This window comes from Thermobia domestica, chromosome 1, assembly GCF_964235325.1.
Source record: "Thermobia domestica chromosome 1, izTheDome1.hap1.1, whole genome shotgun sequence".
Classification (NCBI taxonomy): Eukaryota; Metazoa; Arthropoda; class Insecta; order Zygentoma; family Lepismatidae; genus Thermobia; species Thermobia domestica.
The window spans coordinates 253465886-253490774 of record NC_137454.1 but is presented as its reverse complement, the minus strand read 5'-3'; the positions used below and the strand labels follow the sequence as shown (position 1 = coordinate 253490774).

At 35.8% G+C, this 24889-nt stretch overlaps 1 protein-coding gene and 1 long non-coding RNA gene across 2 annotated transcripts in view; one reads left to right on the top strand and one right to left on the bottom strand.

Moving 5' to 3' along the window:
• Positions 1–4663: 4663 nt before the first annotated feature.
• teq (Tequila) overlaps positions 4664–24889 on the bottom strand; it is a 409295-nt gene continuing 389069 nt past the window's right edge. Inside the window, exons 19-20 of the mRNA XM_081772160.1 lie at positions 10361–10540; positions 4664–4979 (exon numbers count right to left, since the gene is read on the bottom strand). Of these exons, the coding sequence (XP_081628286.1) occupies positions 4843–4979; positions 10361–10540 (317 nt within the window). The 3' untranslated portion in view covers positions 4664–4842. The remainder of the gene's footprint in view (positions 4980–10360; positions 10541–24889) is intronic.
• The window catches only part of LOC145695200 (uncharacterized), a 63577-nt gene continuing 53178 nt past the window's right edge, over positions 14491–24889 (top strand). The window contains exon 1 of the long non-coding RNA XR_014133122.1: positions 14491–14597. This is a non-coding gene — a long non-coding RNA (uncharacterized LOC145695200). The remainder of the gene's footprint in view (positions 14598–24889) is intronic.

The following is a 24889-nucleotide window of genomic DNA, read 5'->3' as shown; positions in this document are numbered from 1 at the left end:
TCTTGCACAAAACTTGTGGTAACCAAGCTTTTCGCTGATGATTTCGTGCAACAAACTTCGCGAAATTTGTGGAAAACTCAAAGAAAGTTCCGTTATTGTGAACTTTCGATTTTCACCGACTTTAACATCGACTTTTTCGACAAGTTCGGCAGTCACTTTGCTGGGTCTCCCACTTCGATCTTCGTCGTGAACATTGGTTCGGCCATTTTTTAATCTTATGACCCACTGTCGCACTCCACCTTCAGTGATAATGTTGTCCCCATACACTTCACACAGCTGCCGATAGATTTCTATCGGTTTACAGTTTTTTGCTGTCAGAAACCTTATTACTGCACGCACCTCGCAGCTCGCGGGATTTTCAATTAACGCAGACATTTCAAACCGTCACAGTATCTTAACGGAGCACAGCACGAACCTCTCACTAGCACGGCTAGATGCCGACTGAGCTGCGCAACGCTCTGACCCCAAGATGGCCGCGCTAGCCCCGCCCCTAGCGGACACAGACGAAAACGTAATCTACTTTCTGGATAGCCCTCGTATCTTCACAAAACAGCGTTTTAAAAATGCTTTATCCATTGCAATAATACTAGCGTGAATTTAAATGACTAATCACTGTAATTTTAAAGCAGAACATTTTCCTTCCAAAGTTTCTCAAATCGATAAATCAAAAACAACACGTTTACGTTCACTGGTGGAAGAAAGCACTAATAAACTAACAATTCAAGTCGTCATCACCAGGTTGAAAGCGCTGTTTGAAAATATATTGAGGGGGCTCGTAATACCATCTTTACTTCTACAAGAGTAGATCATGACCTAACTTACAGTTAGGTTCTTACTACACTATCGGCATGGCAGGTGAGAGGGGTGAAGGGTGAATGCTACTCTCAATACCGTTTAAATCCAAAGTCATCCCCTACTAGTATGGGGTGAGAAAGGGCAACATGTAAAGTAGATAATCTAAAACGTTCTATATTAATGTTCAATCAACAGTTTTCGGGGTCGCTGAGATTAATAGTGACAATCTAGATGCCATTTACCAAGTTCACGATTTTTCGTATGTATGGTCATCTTACATTAGAAACACGCGGACACGTGTTCTAGCGTTTTCTAAAATTCCGCGCCTCTAAAGGGGCAGATCGGCAATTTCTATATTCAAATTAACATTGTTTGTATCAACACCACGGAAAAACAGCTGAATCGTTTGAGATTAATTTTTGACCATAGCACTTCCTTAAGCCCTTTGTTTATACATCACTGAAGTCTTGTAACTGAATAACTCTTACGTACATATATAAAAAGATGCTTTAAAAATGTCTGATTACTACATCTTAATTTTATAATACAATAAAAGTAATGATAATCAATATTTCTTAGTGATTTTTCCTTGCTTTCTTTTCTCTTTTCGCAAACGGAAGAAATTAAGCTGCTGTTATTTGTTTTGAAAAGGCATCAAGAGTTCCACAAATATTGATTTTCAATAACAACACACATACAGTACATTGTTCATATAATGTTCTACAGAATACTAATCATGCTACCAAAATATTCTACAAATCTCTACTAAATTAATGGATAAACTTTGGTAAAAAAAAATCTAAGGGGTGTTTCCAGTTAATCGCCTTTCTAATAATGAATAAAAACAATTAATTGGATATAGTATATTAACATAAGAATTGAGCAAAGGCTCCTCTGCGGAGAGAGAGTACAGAGGTCGAGTCCCAACAGAATTTTTGTACTGGCTTTCAGTTTAGTAGAATTTCAGCGACAGACAAATTTATAGGGATTATTTCGTTATGGGAGGTCAGTCTTTTCGAGAAAAAAAAAGAAAAAAAAATGTGGAGAGTTCGGAGTCTTTATGGTTCAAGAAGGAACAAAGATCCACAACTTTTTCTGTACAAAGAAAAAAGGAAAAGGAAAACAATAAAAACTCTGATTTTCAATAAAACTATGTATTTACTGTTTGATATTTTCGAAGTTTCTCGTCAGCCGCTTTTTAAAATAGAAGAGGAAACATTCCGTTCTCATTTAAAAGGTGCCGGTACGCCATACCGTTCCATTGCGTATATATATATATATACACTTCTCATTAAGAAACGGAACACAACAGTACGTAGGTATATGTCTTGCAGATGGCAGAGGAAGCTTAGTTGGTATATGTCATTGCATTGCGTTGCAGGCAATGTTGAACTTTGTTTTCCAGTTTACACGAGTAAGAAAATGTAAGTGTTAATACTTGACAAGTACTTTTCGTTGTTTCGAGTAGAATAACATCAGTTCAATATTACATAGATTGTAGTATTGGAGACCTCGAACTTCGGACTCCTCGCAATAAATATTTCCGGGTGCGGGCCTACTATAATTGAAGATTTTTAATTTGCATGTTTGGTCTGATTCGAAACACTAGAACATAATGATGTAAAATATTTTATGTGCAATGATTGGTTTGAAATTGTGATAAGAAATAAAATAATTGTCTACGTCTCGGCCAATAAAAGAGATAACACCCATCTTTCTGGTCAGTGTATCTAGATTATAAATGTTATCAACCACTGGCGCAAATCTCGGGCGGGATGAGGGGGACATATCCCCTCCAATCTTGAAAATGGGAGAAACTGTTCCCCTCAATAATACGATTTAAAATATGGTTTTTGGTGAGATATGTGATAGGAGCCTTATTTGTGTCCGATTGCCACAAAAGAAAGTGAGATGAAAGTGATGTCCCCCCAGAATAAACTCAAATCGGCCCGTCTCCCAATGTTGAAGACAACTCTGCTCCTTGATCCTCCACAGGGTTGTTTTACAACTTCACAAATATTTTGAGCATCGCTTAACAAAAAAAAAAAAAAAAAGTACGGTCTTACTTGTCCCCTCCCCCCCCCCCCAATGTTGAAGACAGATTTGAGCCGCTGTTATCGACAAAACGACTATAGCCCCAGGATAGGATTAACACACTCTTGCACTCTAGGTTTTCGAAATCTAGTCCATAGTTTGTTCGGAACATCTCATAGCTAATTACGAGGTGTGTTCAAAAAATACCGACCTTTGAAAGACAAAAATAAATTTACAGTGACTTTAATTTCTTTCAAAGTAGCCTCCCTAGGAATGAACACGTTTATCCCAGCGGTCTTGCCATTTTTGAAAGCACTTCTGGAACGCAGTTTTAGGAATAGTTTGAACAGAGCTATCATATTCCGTATAGTGTCTTCTCTGGAATAAAACAGGTCCCTTTCAACAGTATTTTCAACTTTGGAAAGAACTAAAAGTTACATGGTGCCATGTCGAGAGACTAGTGGGCCTGACAAACAACGGAAATATTTGTTTGGCCAAGAAAGTTTTAGTCAGATGCGAAACCTGGGAGAGGATATTTTCATGATTGACTTACCAAGTTTTCATTGCCCACAGTCCCGGTCATTTGCATTGCACAGGATCACGAAGGAGACGAGGAACCTTCTAGTAGTACTCCTTCGTAATAATCGTGCCTCGTGCATAAGCCATGTGAATCGAAGAAAACGATCAGCATCATTATCTGCGAACCTGTCATACTTTTTTGAGCTCGAAGATGACTCTTTCTATTTTGCGGATTGAATCTTTGCTATTGGATCGTCATATCAGAAAATCACTTTTCATCACCAGTGATCACAGTATTAAGGAAGTTGGTGTCATTTTATGCATTGTCTAGTATTTCCGTGTGATTTATAATGTACCGATCCACTGCTTAATCCCCACTTCGATCCCAAGATCTCAGGTTGTGGTACGACGAATCTGAGTAATCCCAACCCAAGTCTTCGGTCAAAATAGAATGTACTGATCTAGTGCTTACGTCCGCAGCAAGTTTACGGGTTGTGGCACAATTCAGAATGATCTCAGTTATCACTTGCTCCATAACAGTCTCATTTCCCCTTTTTGAGGGAGGACGTATTTGTACGTGATTCGCTGTTCACAGATATTAGGCTATCTTTGAATCTGTTTTACCATTCGATCCATGATATGATCATGGCATTGTCCTCGAATTGCCGTTGGATCTTGCAAATCGTCTCCATTTAAGTATCTCGAAGCTTTTGGCAAAACTTTATGCAACGAGCTTCTCAAGTTGTTCTGTCTTTGCGAGCAAAAATTCACACATGCATGTGAATGTCCTTTATATATCGCCGACGGACGGCTCCTATATATAATTTGTTTACACGGAAAGAAATAAGGTTCGATACTTTTTGAACACACTTCGTATATCATTGCTTGTCAAGGTTTTTTTTATATAAAATAGTAATTTTCTTATGGGACAGTTGTCAATTTTTTTTCAGCAAGATATTTACATGCTTTTTCTTTTAAATTTATTTATCTGGAAGGAAGGGTTTCTCCGCGAAAGGGGAGATAGAACTTATATCTAGTATTTTTTAAGATTCCTATAACATTTTAGGAGATACTTTTTATTCTTTGTCGTTCAGACAGTTAAGAAGCTATGAAACTAAACAATTACTTTTGGAATATTTGGTATATGCCAAGTTTGAAACTATTTAGGTCAAGTTGATGTCAGGAAGAACTCTTATTGTACTAAATATAATTGGTAATTTTAATTTGCCTTTGTGTTGTCTATGAGCTCAGATGTTTGTATCACTTTGCATTAAACACTGGCTTTAGATTCACTTTAAAAATCAAATACATTAACTATTCTGTTTGATATTTTTCTCAAATTTCTTTTTACACACAAAACTATATTACACGAACTCACTACAGATCCAATAGACAACTAACATATATAAAATTCAGAGTCCAGCCCAGCTGCCATTATTTTCTTTGGTGGTCTTTTATTTCACACAAATTTTCAATGTAATAATTACCAGTGACTTATGAGTCACGCATTGATGTTTCAATGATTTTACTAATCCAGTCCATGTAGTAAGCAACTCTTGTGTAGACTCCAGGCTTATTTGCTCTTCCACAACCATGGCCCCAGCTGGTTATTCCATACAACGTAAAGCGATCTGCAATAGAGACAATAAATAAATATGTTAACACATTAATACCTACAAAGGTGAGTCCGTAAAGAAGGCTACAATGACTAGTATTCATTCAAAAAAAAAAAAAAAGTGTATTTGCCAAAATGTCTACTACAAAGTGATACAGGGATTCTTTTTCACGTAATTGTCACCATTGTTCAATTGTCCATTGTCACCATTGCCACGTAATTGCCCTTGTTAAGTCAGGGTACTAGCTTCTGTATCCCTCAACACTGGCGCAAATCCCGGGGGGATGAGGGGGACATGTCCCCTTCAATCTTGGAACTAAGGGGACTGTCCCCCTCAATAATCCTATTTCCAATGTATTTTTGGGTAAAATGTGATGATTTTGTCCGATTGCCACAAAGGAAAGTGAGATGAAATTGATGCCCCCCCAGAATAAGCCTCAAATCTGCCCGCCTCCCAATGTTGAAGACAACTCTGTCCCTCTCATCTTCCTCAGCATTGTTTTTCAACTTCATAAATATTTTGAACATTGCTAAAAAAAAAAAAAAAAGTCGGCCTTACCCGTCCCCCCCTTCCCAATGTTGAAGACAGATTTGCGACGCTGTCCCTCAGGCATAGAATTCTAGCTCCTGCTGCTGGAATCACATTTCAATTTTGTTTTTGATCTCTTAATCGACGTGAACATGTTGTCCAGCTATTGTAGAAAACAAATGGAAGTTACTGGGAGTTACCTTAAATTTCAAGGAAACGTATGACGGAGCACACTTCACATTTAAGAGGATCGGCGCAGCCATTGTAAACACGGATTATGATTAAACGTAGCAATGAGGAACAGTCGTGAGAAAGGACCGGAATACTGACACTGAAAGCCATTATAGCCAACTTGCACACGAAAATATTACTTGCCCGCCTACGGATAGGATTAAAAATAGGAATTAAGTTTCTGGGTTTTCGACATCCAAGGAGATGTTAATCCATCACGTATGAGGGATGATTATAATGCCCGGGGAATTGGGGAGGAAGAAAGGAATGGGAAAGGAGGAAAGCGGCTTGGGTTCATTGTGTGAGATATCATCCCAGTATTTGCCTGGTGTGAAAACCCAGGAAACCTTACTCAGGATGGCTTTTACCCTTTTTCCACCAAGTGTCCCCACCGGGAACTGAACCCGGGACCGATTGCATCAAAAGCGAGAGCATTAATGACTGTGCTACACAGAGTCACGCTTTACAGATACGCTTCGTATATTACTCAACACTTTTTCACATGAATCTTTGTATCTTAGTAAAACAGATGTTTGATTGGAATTGTGAATTCAAATACAACAGCGAAAATGTGACCTAAGAATTTTGAGAAGGGATGTTTAACCTCCTTCCAACGATATCAAGATTTTCTGCCTTTGAGTTCACTATCAAATCACTTGGAAAAAAAAAAAGTTAAAGGAGACTCTCAACACACAAATACAATACTATTGTGATCGGTAGCAGAAATAAAATTTGACCTCGATAGCTGCGTTTTATCAACTAACGCATTTTTAGAAATGCTGTCAACGCTGCGATGTGAAAGTCTAACTTAAACCCTTTCTGACTGTGTGATTCGACTTGGAATCACAAGGTTCCTTGGCTTTCATAGCGCATATATCGTGCCGAATGATTCCAAGTTGTTCGATACGTTGTAGTTAGAGCGCCCTGGCAACATATAATTTGGAGGGTAAAAATAGATTTTTTTACTTCTTAGACAAACATATAATCCATTGAAATAAAAAATCTTCATTTCCAAAACATAATTCAGGTCAGAAAGGGTTAACAATTATCTTGTATATTCATAGTGAGACAAGAACCTTGTCAATATACGCTCGTCAGAAGCCAATTTGTCATTGTAGCAAAAGCGCGTAGCGCTCTCACTGATTGACGCAAACCGCCAATTTATTTGCTGTGTAGTGTTTCATATTGCCTCCCATCCCTCTGCGTGAATCATTTTGAATTTACGGAAGTGAATGAGAGATTTTTATACACAGATTCGTAGTCATACTTCGTACACAGATTCGCTCATACTAAATTTTGTATCTTTATATCTATCAGTTCAAGAAAAATGTGTAACAATTCTAAAATAAATAAATAAATTTTTCCCTTAGGGGCGGGTTTTGAGGAATCAAAATTTAAAGTTTCTAAGTTTTATTCTTTGGAGACGTGGAAATGTTGCAAGTAGATTTTTAACTCCTCTTCCCATCTGTGGGGTTGAATTTTGCGAAGTCCGTCTTATCCAGTGTCTAATATTCATACAGAATATTGATTTTTTTTTAAAAAAAATCAGGTTCTAAGGCCCAACAGTTTTAGAAACTCATTGATTACTGAGTAGGTCATTAGGCTTGTTAATTTATAGATATAGATAAAGGAAAAAAAAAAAAACGTTGCCAGATGAAAAAATGAATCATATATTTGTATCCCTCTAGTATTTTGTGAGGCGAGGTTGTTTCTTCTTCAAGGGATTTTCCCTGTTTAAAGGTAACTATTTAAGTTGTCCGAGTATTTAAGTATCTAAGATGAAGAAGTGATTTAATTACTAAACGATAGGTAGTTAGTGCTGTGTAGTAGAGAGAGGCGTAGCTAGAGTGAAGTTAGGGAGCAGTACCGGGCTCGAGAGGATTTTATAAAAAAAAGAAAAAGGCGCTTTCCCATAACCAAGAAGATTTCCATTGAAAATATTATAGAAAAACATATTGGTGCCTGTTTTTAAAGTAACATTAGGTGTGTATATCATTTCTATATAAAACTATTTTATTTTATAAATGCGAATTTTGGTCTCTTGGATACTCACCAGATGTAACATATCAACGAATCTAAAGATGAAGCATTGTTAATGGGAAGATAGGAGAGGAAGTAAAGTGAGTTACAAAGGATCGCTGTTCCACAGTTAATACCCAGTTCTAACCAATTTCACTTTTTCATTAGTCTACCATGAAGCTGCTGCTCTAATCAATTTGAATCTTTGCACAATTTAGTGCTCTGATTGACTCAGGTAAAATTCTCTCGTAGTGATGGAAATCGTTCTCCTCTTTCAACGTGAGGAAAAGATCGAAGTCTGGAGGACTACGGTTGCAGAGATAATACAGGCCTCAACTTCTGTCTGGGTATCTGGGGCTGGGTCTCCTTCTCAGACCTGTCTCACCTGGAGAGACCCGATGTCCCGAAGAGATCCGACTACTCAAATAGATCATATGACCCGGAAGCAGCTGAAATATTACGTGTACAATATTATTGCAGAATTTTATAGTTGAGGATGTCCACCACTCGAGTTCGAATATTCAGGCAACATACATTGTCGATTTCAAGTATAATGTCATATTTATTAGTCTTCCCATACTGAAAAATAACGCAATGATTTTGAACACAGACTATACAAAAACATTTAACATACCTCTGTTTGGACTCGATGGTATCTCTTATGTTTTACACGACAAATTTTACAGGTTCGCTCGATTAAATTTTGACGATCTCTCGTAAGGAAGACTTGTAGCTTTTCATTTCTGTATTTCTCACACGTTTATACTGATATAACTTGTAGTTACAATGGTTTGACAAATGCTGCTCACGTGACGAGACAAGATAAGATGTAAGGCTTTTTCGTCTTGATTCTCGAGAAATTCTCGATTCATCTCGATTCCCGGAAAGCTTTTCATGTCTCGTTTTGTAAATTTATGTACAACATTTATGCCCTGATTTTTTCTTAATTTCATCTAGAAGTTATCGGGACCCTTCTGCGTCACAAAAGATTTACGAAGGATGTGATATAACAACATTTAAATCATTTTTATTATTAGAGTATGCTCTGCAATGTCCAAAGGAGTCGAGAAATTTTGACACAGACGCAAAGAACAAGAAAGAATAAGAATTATCGATTTACCGAGAAGAAAAAGGAAAGAATTTTGTCTTGTGTCTCTGGTGTGTAGAAATTGATGTGATGTGATTTTTCAGTTTAGTGTCCCTTTCACAATCTATATGAGACATGGACTTACAGCTTAACGTGGAATCCGAACCACATGAGCTACTACCGGGAATCCAACCCGGGTCTCCCGCGTCAAACGCTAAGTATATAGCCAAGAGAAGAAACTGGTTGAGTATTTTGGGAACATAAACTCTTTTTCACTTCTTGATAGCTTGAATTCTTTGTGCTAAGTAAAATATGTACAGTTAGTTTAATAATTCCTTAGGACTGGATATGTGATTATAAAGGGTACGGCAGAAATAGTTACACAATGTATGTGCAAAATGTTTATTGTAAGTCATCTTTATTGCAGAAGCTGTGGCATTTCTCCACAGACATAACCAAATGTATGGTTGTCTTGAAAATAATGTCACTGAGATGTCCATTATTAAGTCCAAAACACATCTTTATACATCGCCGCACAGCATTCATGGTTTCTCACACCATGTCCAGCGAGATTTGTTGGATTACATGTCAAGTAGAATCACGCTAATCATGTAAGGTTGCAGGTCACCATTGCCTCTCGTACGCTCTCTACATTTGCCTGTGTACACAGAACGTGAGCTACCTGGCGATTTCTTTGCCGTAACAAGCAGTGGCACGGAAATTCTTCACCCAATTCAGAACAGTTTGTCGTGTCGGCACTTTCCAATTTCTTCCAGTTTTAAGGTGACGCCTGAACTTACGTTGCGTCGTTGTTGAATAGTGCTTGTTCTTGATTAAAAAAAAAAAAAAAAAAAAAAACGCATGGTGCCCATTAGACAACGCTGCAAAACCATGACTTCTGACGATGTACGTAAGAAACTTTACGTGACTGCATGTTTCTACGACTCGCACTGCATATCTACTAAAGACTTTGAACCTCTTAACAAAAGAAAACAAGAAACAATACGCTAGCTATTGCGAGCTGTCTTTCCCATTAAGTTTAAATCGTCTTACTGTTTCTGCCGCACCCTCTTACAATGGCATCCCCCCCGTAATACAGTATTTATACTTAACATCAGAACTTAAGGAATACATTCAAAGTAAAACATCACTGAGGCTTCAAAGCCGGAGGATGATTTTGCAATTAGGAGTAAGGTTGGGGAGACTTGACTTTTTTAGACTAAAGATTGATATTTTTGAGGAGTTTGCCTGATTATAATGTTGTAATAAACATAATTTTACTAGGCCTACAGCCATAAACTCATTTCGAAAATGGGAGACACTTTTAAAAGTTAATGTGAAAATTGTTATTTAATCTTCTATAGGCAGTATTTTCTTATTTAACCCTAAATTTTGGGAGTATGGACCCCATAGGCTTTACTAGTCTTTAATAATTCGTAGTCGTAGTCCTCTTGGCTACGTCCGTGAACTTTACTAGTCTTTAACAAAAATCCTTTTAACATCATAGACTGCAATACAAAATAATTCTTACCATTATCCAGACACATCATAGGTCCTCCAGAGTCCCCCTGACATGTATCTACACCTCCTTCTAGATAACCAGCGCAGAACATTCCAGGAGTAATACTTGATTCTCCATAAACAAATGCCGCGGTGCAAGTCTCCAAAGGCAATATTGGAACCCACCCAGCTCTCAAGCGACGAACATGACCTGTTTTGGTGAAAGAATTAAACAACATTAACAGAACATTACAGTATATCTATCTATAAGGCTAGTTTTAGACGGAAGCATTTATCGTAGCAAAAATCGTATCATCGATATCCTACCGTGTAAAGTAGCAAATGCTATAGCATTTCCCATGCCATGGCATATCCTATGACATTTCTTGTCGATAGAACCTGCTCTATTTCGTAGCATTTTCCCCAGCATTTCTGCTCCGATTGCAGCACCGTGGTGTGTTATGTTGTGCCAAATATCCATGCTCTTTGTTGTGTGTGGTAAATTGAATTGTAGTAAAGAAAAATGAGTTGAAATAGGGATGTTATTATTATGCTGATTGAAAAATATGAGGAGCATCCTTGTTTGTACAAAGTTGTATCATAATAAAGCATATGCGACAAAGGGCTTTAGAAGGAATACCGACTGAAATCTGTGTTTTCAGTTTCGGAGCCATAATTGCGCTCTTCTCCAGTGACTTGTTTGCTACGTCACGACAAGATGCTTATCAAATGCTACCCTATAAAAGCACCACATACTTTTGATGCCGTAGAATATTATACGAGATTTTTGGCAGCACATCTGCTACGAGAAATGCTCCGATAAATGCTTCCGTAACTAGCCTAACAATAAGATTTGAAAGCATGCAGAAAATGTAGGACAAACTCAGATAATTCATTGCTCCACACACAACAATAATGTTTCCTAAGCGGGCAGAAAAGAACTACTTTAAGAACTAAAGCAGTGGCAGCCGGCGGATTGTGATTTTGGGTGTTGAAGTACGAATGATCGGAGACAGGAGATATAAACTGCACTCACTGACTAATCAGCATAACTTTAAATGCAAATGCTTTGTGACATGTGAAATTAAATAGAATTCTGATTTTAAAAAAATAAAAATGCAGAACATTTTGTTCGATTAGTCACCTTATTTAATTAGTAAATCCATTCTCCTCTCTTCGATTGGAGTAAATTTGTCTAATACATGCTGGTTGAACTCCGGTATTCCGATTATGATGTCTTTTTCGATTGAAAGCATAACCAATGGCATAACCTTTGTTGGAACATTCAATTCCTTTCTTTTCGATGTGGAAAAATGCCTGTTTCCTTTTGCTGACGTCATAGGTACAGTTAATATTAATTTCAGAAGCTTTGTAAATTCACTAAATATTTTTTTCTAGATTATTGCGAACAATTCATTCTAGGAACCCCAGTCCCTGACAGTGATCCAAATTCCTCTGCAGCGTAGGCTGAAGACAGTTCGTGGCAGAGATTAGTGTTATTAAAAAAAGTAAATTGAACACACTTTATTCACAGTTTATCTAGGAAAATTTAAAACAAATTGTAGAAATATATCTAAGGCAAACAACATTGCTTCCGTAAGATGTCCTGTGAATTTAAACCGGATTTTTTCGAACACTCTTCTGAATTTCCCTTTGAATGTTTTGTCTAAGCCTTAATTACAAGTTTTTCCTCAGCGGAGCGCTGGGCAAATTGCTTTTCTTGTAAGTTATTTACAGAGGACATGTATGTAAATCATTCAGAATTTGTAGGTTATTTACAAAATTAGAGCACACAACTCAAGTAAATCTATAACTAAAACCCAAAGCAGCTGATTCAGAAAAGACAGCTGATACAAAAGAGGTATATGAATTGCGAATGTCACATATACACCAACCCAAACACATGAGTAAAAGAAAAACTTCATTCCAAATTATCCGTCTTGGTTGTAAGCAATGCACGATGACCACAATATACTTCCACACGAGGTGAAACAATATTTATTAATGTGATACGTTCTAAAAAGCATACTTTGAAACCCGCCAAATGTCGGATCAGCATGTAACAGAAGTCAAAAGTCAAAGAACGTCAAAACAAACAGCATTGCCAATTCTACACCCAGAAATGTTTGCTGGGAGGGGCCGTCCAAAGTATTTGAGGGGGTCCAATATTCTATGTAATATCGAACCTATCTTATTCTCAACCCGAAAAGACGATAAGAAGTTGATTACTGTCACCTATATATATAATTATAGAACGATAAGGAAAGAAAGAGTACATGATGAGGCGTAAAATGAAATATTTAGCCTACATCTATCATTTCTCTGTTAAAAAGGCAAGTATAGTTCGTTAAGAAAGTCTACAAAGTTGAGTTTAAATTTTTTTGGGAGATCCGGACCCGGTGGACTCCCCTCGTGCCTGAGCCCCTGAGCATTGCTAACTAGTCCCAAATTCAATGTGGCATTTCCCACCAAACCATAGTTTTATGTGGAAAGTTATCAAGAGTACAAAATACACTTATTTTATATTACAAAATTTATTTATTAAAATACTATCTACAGAGGGAGGATTTTATATATTGACTTATTAATATCTGGTTCACAAATTGGTGTATAAGAAGCCTTCATTATTTATATAAGCTAAGAGCTAACTTGTAAATGCGTGTTTACTTTCATTTGTTTTCTACTCTATTACATATTTTCTTTCTTATTTTGTAATTCTCCAATCACTTTTTTAAATTGTCATTATATTGATTTGCTTTAATATAGTCCCTTAATTTAAAAATATGAATGCATAAAAATAAATTCCATTTGTAATTGGTAGTGAAATAAATTTCAGAAATCTTGGCGCGAAAAACCGTGCCGCGTTGTTGCAGAAGCACTGCAACGACCAGTTCCTTTAGTTACTGAAATAGGGGAAAGAAGACTTAACATTCGCTCCAATTGCCGCGCTGAAGAAATCTGGTATTTGTATGATCGCTGCAACGCAATGTAAATTAGAGACACTGTGACGGATTGTTTTTCGCTTTTTAAAACGGATTAATGGATTTTACAGTTATAGAAGTGAAAAATTGGTTATTTAAAGTATATGGGAGTATTAGAAAGTATTTGTTTCCTGTTCTTTACTACTATAGCTAATAATACTTTTTCTTGAAATACTATGGTCGTTGCGCAACGCTGCAACACTAACATTACCCGCCACTGAACTAAAGAAAAGATAATGTCCAGAAGAGTAATACTATAGGGTCTCAAAATAAAGAGAAAAAGTGCTAAATAATTGGCAAGTGGCTGAATGATTGTAGAAAAGTGTACTTTGAAACACATTTCACTAATACAATAGAGAAAAAAGACTCTTGCTTTTTTGTAGATTATCAGTAGTTATGAAAATTCCTAACAGATCCATCTATAGCATCTGTACAAGGTGCAGTTGTTAAATTAATTGAGGTGAGATTCCTCTATATCGGAAAGTTTGCACTAGATTTGTCAACGAAGATCGGTTAAATGGTCCACCAGAATTCCAGACTTAGCACCTTCATTGCAATATTCGGAGCCATTTGAAAGTTATGATGTACATTGAAAAAATCGAAATAATGTGCTCAAATCACTACAGACGTCCGTTCTAATACTAGAGATTGCTTTTAGCTTTACATAAAAGTCGACTACAGTCATATTCAACACTGTAAACTGGACATTTTCCTCATTGTTCCAGACTTTTGGAACACGTTGTTGTCAGTGCTTCTTTCAGAAAAAAAAATGTTCCGGAACACACTTAGTATTTGGAAGAGCACATAGTATTTTCATATGGTACTATTCTCTTTATTATTATACTATAGACGTGTTATTTTGGTTTTCTCCGGTGGGGGCACTCTCAGAGCTCGGGGGCAGTGCCCCCCCAAAAGCATGTCTGGAAGAAACACTGGTTATAGTACAAAATGTGCTCATATTGGATCAAAGAAAGTTTTGTTATATTGTAAGCTATAGGAGACTTAGTTTACTAATTTGGGTATAAAGGGTTAATTTAGGTTAATAATATTTCTCGGTACTGTTTAAACAAATTTTAAAATAAATGTACCATTATTTCACAATAATAACAACAATGAATATAAATATATAAAGGAACAGTAGCTTCGTATTGTTTAAAGTTGTCATGGAAGGCTCTTTAACCGGCAAGATAGTGTTGTGAGCGAGAAGTATTTCATGGAATGTAAGGGGATAGAAGTTTTTATTTACTGTTTGTTTATTATGAAGAGCTTCCATTTTTTCAGCATAAAGTAAGTATTATATTTTAAAAATTGCCAAATTGGATAATTCTGACAGTTGTCATCTTATATATACTTCTTTAAAAGACATATATGCTTCTTTTAACTATTAGCAAGGTTTGAAAAATCTCGCTTGCATAGCCAGCCTAAAAATCTACTAGCCAGTCCATTCTGCAGTCAATACTTGTGGCTTTACTCGCCAAGTGTAAAAAAAAGTACTCGCCACTGGCGAGCAGGCGAGTGGATTTTTCAAGCCCTGGCTATTAGTAATACTCTTTAAGCTAGTTTATCTTCTGAGTTATACGTACAATTATAGTTCGCGAGCAGTGGCGAAGCGTAATCCCGCAAGTTGGGTAGGTCCGATAAACTAATATTCCCATTTAGCTCCATTACAAAGATTTTGACGTGCGGTTCATATTTTCTTCTGTCTGGGATTTGCAGGGGGAATGAGTGGAATTTCATCCTTACTTGCTGTTTTTTTTCTGCATATTTAAAAATTAAGGGAGAGAAAAAGAAAGTACATTCTTACTGTTAGCTGTCAAATTTCCTGGATAAGCGTTTGTTACTTGCATCTCCAACTTTAAAGTACAATACTGTATTTAATTAATGCATCACGTGATAATGACTTCACTAGAAATGTTAGTGTAAGTCATTTGAATGACCACTCAAATGAAGTGCTCAGAAGGAACTTCATTTGAATCAACGCAAGATATTTAATATTGTATTCTGTTCAGTGGCATATTTAAGGGGGGTGACTTTAGGGCTTAAGCACTCCCCGAAATTTTATCGCATTTTTTATTGTTTTATATATATTGCAGATTTTTTTACATTTCCAGGAATAAAATTAGAAAAGCCCCTCCCGAAATAAGCAAAGCCTGCAAACAAAATCGTAAATACATCACTGATTCTGTGAAATGGAACTCAACTCAAATTGCACACACATTTTATTATTTTATCCTGTACGGTAGAGTTTGGTAAATTTATACATATCAAATGTATTAGATTTAATGTTCAGTATCAGATTTATATTTTACAAGCTATTATGGACAAGGCCCCATGTAGGGGAAAACACAGCTACTGTGAACAGCTCCTGAGAGTATATACCTTAATTACACAAGTCATCACTAATAGAAATACATAATTATACGCAGAAATTTCTTACTCTATGTTTAGGAAACCATTCAACAGCATATTAGCATTCAAAGATGCCTTCAACGCTAAAACTAAACTCCCAGAGGCGAGCCTTCGGACATTTCCAAGAATGCGTGCAATCCCCAGTGCTGATAGCTTTGCTCAGTGAGCAGAATAGCCCGTAAGCCTGTCTAGCGAGCTGGTGAGGCTCAGACGGATGAGTTTCTAAGTGTTTCCAACCTACTAATTGTTTTCTACCGAAAACCGAAATATTGGAGTATTGACTTAATTTTATAAGAAATCAAAGAAAAAAAATATACGGTAGAAAACAGGGTAGGCACGGCCTCAAAGCCTCATAGTACGCTTCGCCATTGTTCGCGAGTTGCTTTAATACGAGTTGTTTATAAATGACTAGTCTTGCTTTCACACAATTCACAAACATTACAGTATGTGTAACAGTTATATAAAAGAAGCAGCCCTCTTATGATCCCAATACTATTCATCTAGCAAAAGAAGCTGTGAATCAAAGAAATTGAATATGTGTTACAATCTGATATTCTATATTAAACACAGATGATTATCCCTAAACGAGCTGCTGGCAGGTTGTCTTTACCAGTAATGGTTAAATGAACAAACTTACATGATAGAAGTCCTAAAAATTTGCTGCTTAGCGTAGGTCTAGGAATGATTAGTACCGTAACTAGGTATACATTTTCAAAGTTACTCGAAATAATATTTACTAGTATAACACCATTCTTTTCCGTTTCAATATGTCCGATCGTTTCACGAAATGTTTTAAAGAAAAAGTGAGCGAAAAAGGTGTTGGACTCCATATCTTTTCTCCCATAGTTGTGGTAACCTCCGCGGAAAGTCAATAATTTTCTCCAACTCGAATTTTAATATCGGTTCTAAAAAGATTAATAGGTTAAGGCACCAAATATCCGATCACGCAACGAAAGACCTCACTTAATAGCAACAAGAATTAGGGTCTTATACTGTGGCCTCCACGTCCCTGGAATATATACTAAGTATTTGATACTAAGTAAGTGAAATTTGGATTGTGAAATCTTGAAATGAAATCTTTGAGTTTTACGCCCCACGGTTATGCCGGTTAGGCTAAAGGAGACGGTGATTATGAGTAATGAATGAAATGGTGGAATGAAGAAAGTGGGAGGAAACGGGAGAACCCCGAGAAAACCCACGCACATGGTGTTTGTCCACCACAAAGTTCACTTGGCGGGGGCTGGGATCGAACCCGGGACTCCAAGCACCAGAGGTAAACGCTCTATAACTGAGCCACCGCGGCCCGAATTTGGATTGTGTTTCCATATCAAGAAGGAAGGAATTTTATTTTAAATGAACAACATACAAGTTTTCGTCCTGAGTTATTAGTTTGTCCTATACTTGTAATACAGTAGCTCTTATTTTTCCCCGGTTCCGTGATTGTTGAACTTCCTTGATGGTTAAGCGTTCATTTAACATGTGATAAGAAAAAGGAAAATATGTCACAGGAAATGTCAATATCTTTTTCAAATATTTTTGTTTCTTTTGTAAAGCGTTTTCTTTTATTTGAATTTAAAGTCTGTTATTTTAAGACGTGAGCAACATATGTTCTGGAAAAGAGTTCGGCATGACAAATACAACTTGTAGGAATTTCAAATGCATGAATATTTAGACCAATTAGATCTATCAGGATTTAGGTATATTTCAGAGCATAAGCGTCAAATCCAAGAAATTTGGACTGTGGTCGATCATAACCTGCCAAAATATGTGCTTGCCAGACACCTACCGTATGTTTCTAGATACTTTCTCAATAGGAAATGGATGGAAGAGTAGGATTGTTTACGCACTGTTTAAAAAGTAAATTTGCATTGCGTAGCTTGTAGTTGTAGCTAACAATAAGCAATAGAATTTCAATCATGAATTTCCTCCTCATTAAAAAATATCAGATGGAAATTTCAACCCTCTTTAAGACAAACTAAAATTTTAGTAAGACAACAAATGAAATACGAAATTATTGTAGCGAAATTATTGTTTCATTTTATTTTTCTACCCAAGACTGATCTTTAGTTGCTTTTTAAACAGTATTTCTTGCGTTTTTACTGTGCTCAATCAATTGATTTAGAACTTTAGTTGTGCATAACCAGAATCCTACACATCATACTTCACATTATTGTATTGCAGGCCAATACAAAGTTTTATCCAGATCACCAGTGAACAAAGTTCTACCAGTGAACAAAGTTTTATCCAGATCTGATGAGTTCAGTTGAACTTGTATGATATATTGTGTCTTTGTTTTTTTAAAAGGGATAACCAAATGAAGGACGGAAAACATTACTATCATTCAACACATTACATGGCTCACATGAGCTAGGTTCATCTATGCCACTCCTTTTCTTATTACAATGTCCTGATCAACTAAGAATTTTAATTAAATTTCACTAGTGAGTGGGTTCACTGATATACTAAACAGGCAGTCTTCACATCATCAGATTCCATGTTTTCTTCATACCACTCTTTCTGTTACTTAAAGTAATTGATTTTCCTATTCATTACCCAACCTCAAACCTACCAATATAGATATAACTTTTACAATAATCCTCTTTGTTATGAGCGTATTTAATTATTTGACTGAACATTGCGTCATGATCCTCTATATTGAACGCATCTAACGATTGCTCACCCAACATCTTGGTGATTCATATCTTGATAATCACACCGTCCAACAGTAGATTGCTCACCAACAATTGATGATTTTTACACGATTAACGGTCTGTCCCAGCCTTGTCCCCTATCCTTCGTCCATTCCTGCTTGTTTTTCGTTGCACATCCACCCACCCAATGCGAATCCCATAACTTGTCCAAAACTGATCTGAAAATTTCCTCACATTAATAAATCACAGCCTTGGGAAAATAATTATAATTAGATAAAGTGCTTTACACACCAAGCTGGGTATTGTTTAATTGACAAAGATGATGTTATTAACTGCACAATAATGTTTAATTTTCCAAACTATCATTCTCTTAATCAAAACTTCAAACCTTGTCTTCAACTAACAATTTTGTCAAATCTTCAAACCCTGTTACCAACTTTGTGCAATCATCTACTGATAATTATACTTAAAATGTGAGTTATCAAAATTCTTTTACATTTTCACTTACCTCGTTTTCTAGCAAGATTAATCAACCGTATAAGCCTACTTTTGTAAGAAAGAGTTTGAATAGTGATTTGTTAAAAAACGTAATTTGTTGTGTTATTCATGAAAATTGTTTCCTCCTGAATGAGTTTGACCAAAGTCACTATTGAATTGGTTTTATGCAAATCAGGATCTTTTAAATTATTTTAAAATTGTGTCTGAATGAGTTCTTGTCAAATCAAATAATCCAAATTTTCAATTTATTTCTTTGCAGCCAAAAATTATAGATCTGTCCCGTTTGATGAAAATCAATAGCTTCCTCCATCGAAATGAGTTTTCTTATAGTTTCTTCTATATTAATTTGTTCTAAGTCAATCATTTCTGATATCTAAAATCAGTAGTTATCCCATTTCATAAAAAAAAAAAAAAAAGAAAAATACAACTGCAAACGGCAACTTACTTAATTTATTATACATGCATATATATATTAGCGCCTCACAAGAAGTGTACATTCTATAAATACTCCAGAAAGAATTTTCTTTAAAAAATTGACATCTTGTTAAACCACTTCTGAAACACGTCTTCATTAAATTTATTAAAAATTCGTCAGAGCCAAAATTATTTTCGTAGATACTTTTTGAATTTTTCTTTCTTTCTTTTCTTTCTTTTCCTTTCCTTCTGTCTTACTACAGACACCCTAAATGTGCTTTCGCAAATCCAGGCTTACCTAATACAAGTAATTATTTCTTGCATCCGAAAACGGGTATTCAACCAACTTCATAATTATTAGATTCGTTTTCATGTTAAAATTAGGGCACTTCCGATTTTTGTTTTCATAGATGCCTCTAAACGGGCCTTCACAAACTTAATACCTAGTTGGATTGCTCATCCAAAAACGTGTTTTGACAGTTTCATAAAAATTGATGAATCCGTTTTCAAGTAGAATTCACAGACAACTAAAAATTGCTCACTTAAGAGGATATAACTGTCGAAATATTAATTTTGCAAAATAAAGGACCATATAAAAAGTCTCCGTGGTTTTTTGGGTACATTTTTGATCAAAAAATCTTTATTAAAAATCAATTTTAAGCAAGTACATATTGACCACCCTTATCTATGACCTTTTTTCATTTTTCGGGTAGCTTCGTAATTCCATCGGTGTAGAACTCCTGTGGTTTATCGTCGAAAAACTTGGCCAACTGATTTTCAGCGTCACTTCGGTCGGCCAATTTTTTTTTACCATCAAGAGAGTTTTGCAGAGACCGAAACAAATGGTAGTCAAACGGTGCAAGACCCGGGCTATACGATGGATGCATCAAAACTTCGCAACTAAGTTCCGTCAATTTCTTCCGGGTCATCAAAGATGTGTGTGGCCGCGCATTGTCATGATGGAACACAACTCCCTTTCTGTTGGCCAATTCTAGTCGCTTTTTCTGGAATGCTTCGTTTAAATGGTTGAGTTGTACACAGTACAGGACCGAATTGATGATATCGTCAGGTTGCAGCCGCTCGTAATAGACAATTCCCTTCCAATCCTACCAAGCACTCAAACATAATCTTGTTTGCCGACAATTCAGTTAGTGTTCCTTCATGATAATGCGCGGCCACACATATCTTTGATGACTCGGAACAAATTGATGGAACATGCTTGGGAAGTTTTGATGCATCCACCGTATAGCCCGGACCTTGCACCGTCTGACTACCATTCGTTTCGGTCTCTGCAAAACTCTCTTGATGGTGAAAAATTGGCCAACCGAAGCGCCACTGAAAATCACTTGGCCTCGTTTTTCGACGATAAACCACACAAGTTCTATACAGATGGAATTATGAAACTACCCGGAAAATGGAAAAAGTCCATAGATAATAATGGTCAATACGTACTTGATAAAAATTGATTTTCAATAAAGAATTTTTTTGTTAAAAAATGTACCAAAAAACCGAGGAGACTTTTTATATGACCCTTTATATTTCATATGTTAGTATTTGGATATTAGTCTCTATGTTAAAATATGAAATACAAAACAGCAACCACAAGCGATTTACTTCAAAATGTGATACGATCGAACAGCTCTGTTTTATACAAAACTTCTCTTATTGATATTATGCAGCATTTCCAATTTTGTGGCTTGCGTTTCCACACTATATCGTGTGCCTAGTTTCTGATTATCGTACAGTTTCATATGAAAAAAAAAAACTCTCAGGCTAAAATCATATCAACGATATACTCATTTTTTTTGTCGTAGTTAAAGTTAACACACTTTATTCAAATATTGTATCGAAATTCCTTTCATGTTAGCTGTACACATACATTAATTTATCTTAAGGATGATCTCAACATCTACATAGCATTGCCCTTACTTTTTTCCAATGCATTTCTGTTATCCGTGTGTGAGTTTGCATGTGATATGAAGTTTATCTTTCAGAAATTGACATGCTGTAGCGTGTTACTATGCTTCCACTTATGCATTCCATATTATCACACATTTCAATTTTGTGGAAAATATTATCTACATTTTTCTTTTTTTCTTTTAGTCGCAAACTTCACGCAATTACAGGTAAAGTTATCGATTGCGTGATTCTGTAAGTCCACGTTGAGGCACACATATACCTATATTTACATGCTAATTGTTTAAAAGTAAAATTGGAATACCTATGCAATTCCTTCTATAACGTAAACTTACAACAAAAGGTTAGCCAACGTGCAATATCCATACACGTTTATGAAAAAAGGAAAATCAAGTGTTTTTTTTATACATATATATATATATATATATATATATATATATATATATATATATATATATATATATATATATATATATATATATATATATAATCAGTGGCGGATCCAGGATATGGTCAAAGGAGGGGCTAAACCATAGTTTGCCGCTTTATCAAGTGTAATGCAGGATTGAAACCTATTTTATCCAGTGTATATCTGAACGTCAAGGGGGGAACTATAGCTCCTATAGGCCCCCTTGGATTTGCGCCTGTATATAATTATTAATTATTGTCTGTTTTAAAAGAATCTTCCTTTTTAGACTTTTAAGCTATGCTATCATGAGTGTCGAAAGTCCTATAAAACGGCAATATCTGTTCGTTTGTCAACAAGTATAAGCAAAACCGGTAAGAGATATTGAGAAGCTTTTTTTATTCAATCGATTCATTGTCTCCAAAAAAAATAAATAAATAAACCGTATCATTACCACCCGTAACACTCTACTGAAACCGAAGCAATTGAAAGTTTCTAGTATTTCCAGTTTTAACATTGATTTCCATAAAGCAAGAAATATCGAGACACGGTTTTACCAATCAATTTAGCATCGCAGAAATAGTTTCCATCTACTTCGTTAACCCTCTATTCAAACCGAAATTGATACAAATAAACTTTTCCCATTTTAACGTTGATTACCATAGAACATAAACGGTAATAGATAGCGACAAGAGGTTTCTTTGCATGCTTCAGCGCCTCAGGTACAAATACAATTTCCACACGTAACATTCTAGTAAGTTCGTAAATGATTGAAATTTAGTCTGCTAGTACTTACTTGCAGTTTTATTTTTGATTTACATAGAGCAGAAACGGTAAAAGATAATGAGATGCAGTTTTTTGCGATAGCTCAATTTCCTCTGTTAACATTTTATTCAAACAAGAACTGATATAAATAAACTATTTCCAATTTTAACGTTGATAGGCATAGAATAAAGATCATAAGAGATAACGACAAGCCGTTTTTTGCAGTCGATTTAGTGCCTCAAGGAAACATAACATTAGTACCCATAAAAATCTATTGAAACCGAAGTGGTTGAACTTTTTCCGGTTCCAATATTGATTTATATAGAACAAAAACCGTAAAAAATATCGAAAAACGGTTTCTTAAACTTGATTTAGCGTCCAAAAATAGGTCCCATTTCCTCTCTTAATACCTATTGAAACCAGAATGGTAAAAAAACAACCGTTTCCGTTTTCAACGTTGGATTGCTTGAGAATAAAAGCGTTAATATATAGCAACGAGCGCTTTTTTGCAATCCATTCAGTGTCTGATGTAAACATACCATTACTCGTATCCTAACTCTCTACCAAAACCGGTCTGGTTTAAATTTATTAGCACTTCCAATTTAAACATTGTTTTAAATAGAGCAAAATCAGTAAGAAATATTAAGAAGGGTTTTAATTTTTAAAATTGATTCACCGTCCCAAGAATGGGTTCTATTTCTTCCGTTAACCCTCTATTCAAACCGTTAACTTGAAGAACTCAACCGTTACCGCTTTCAACGTTAATGGTCATACAGCAAAAACGCTAAGACATGTCGACAAGCTGATTTCTGTAATCGATTCCGAATTTCAAGGACATGCAGTGTCTCTAGCCATATTACTTTACTAAAATTGGAAGTAGTAGAATTTTGCCGTTATAGATCTCTTTTAATTTTGAATTCGCATAGTTTGGAAGTCTCACTTGTTTTAATACATATGTATATATGCGTTTTGTTTCAAAATAATCTATATAATATAATATATTATGTAGACTATTTTCTATTTACAGAACTAGAGATTCGAGGAGATTCGAGACAAAACGCATTTTCTTCTTCAGTACCACGGATCAAGCCGCTTCTACATTAGCTCCTATTCTTTAACACTATATTTCGAGAACGAGAAGAGCCACTCACTGAAAGATAGGCTTAGGTTTGGAACCAGCACTCCTGGTATTTGTAAGATACTAAACATATCTAGCAGTGGAGTGAACAGGGATCAATTATGTGGGACTTGAAGTCTATCTCGTGCACTAAAAGAGCTTTCGCAAAAACATGCTTTTATAGACTCTGAATCAGCACTTTGATCTACCTGATTGTTTTCAGTGTCATGGCCTGCCTGTTAGTGGTAGGTGGCATTTCGAAAGAAGATAGTTGCTTGATCCACAAATAAACGATTATTTTTAGCCCCAGGTTTATTATTTTTTTGTCTCCTTATTTTTCCTCTCAGTACAAGAACACGCTCAAATTAAATGCCAATTCGCGCGATTTGTTTTTGAACGATGCTATAAGATTTGTACAGTTTCATGAACTGTAGTGCCAACAGCATTTTTGAGTGCGATTTATTCACAAAAGCAGACGCTCGAAAACGTGTTTCGTCAAAGTTAAGACCTATCGCTTTTTTACACCCTAAATTGGAAACTTATGGCTATGTCGTGGAAATTGTTCCTCAAACCGAAAATGAATTTCCAAAAGGTCACGGACGGATAAATGTTTCTTTCCTAATTTCGAAACAACCAAATCGACTTCAGATTTTCGCATCAGGTTTTTATATTCTGTACGAAGAAATATTATAAAGTATACTAATTTACTGACGGTATGCTCGGTGTTACGAAAGAAATTGTAATAATAATGGAAGACTTTGAATCCTCTACCTACCTTTCGAAATTGAATTTCTTACCCATATTATATACTAATGTTCGTTTCTTCGTTTGCTTCTTAAAGTTAACGTCCCTTCTAAATATTTAAGGCTATTTCTGAAAGAAATCAGAAATTATAGTATTATAAAAACTAGTTGATTCCCGTAAGCCTTTGGCTTGTGTACAAATTGCCCACACGAGCGACATCTCTTAGCTTCAGGAAGAAGGCAGCACAGCTATTGGTAACTACTAATGTGACTGTTAACTACTTGGAATTAGCGTGACTGACAGAGTGAGTCGTCTTACGTTTATCAGAAGGATTAGAATGTTTTTTAAAAATCCCCCTAGGCGTTACGCAACCCGTAACTCTTAAGTGGTGTGAAGTTTGCATATTAGTGTGACTCTCAGACTGGTACGTTTTTGTTTTATAAATAGAATTATATGATAATTTTGTAATATTATAGAATTGACCCTTTTCCTCCTCTTAGGAGCAGAATTTATTTTCAGTAAAGAGCTCATATATTGAATTTCTCACATTTAACTGAACTAAATTCTAAAATATTATAAAAATTGCTCCCTTTAAAGATGAATTTTTCAGGAATCTGAAACATATTTTTAATGGAGTTCACAAACTAAATATTGCATC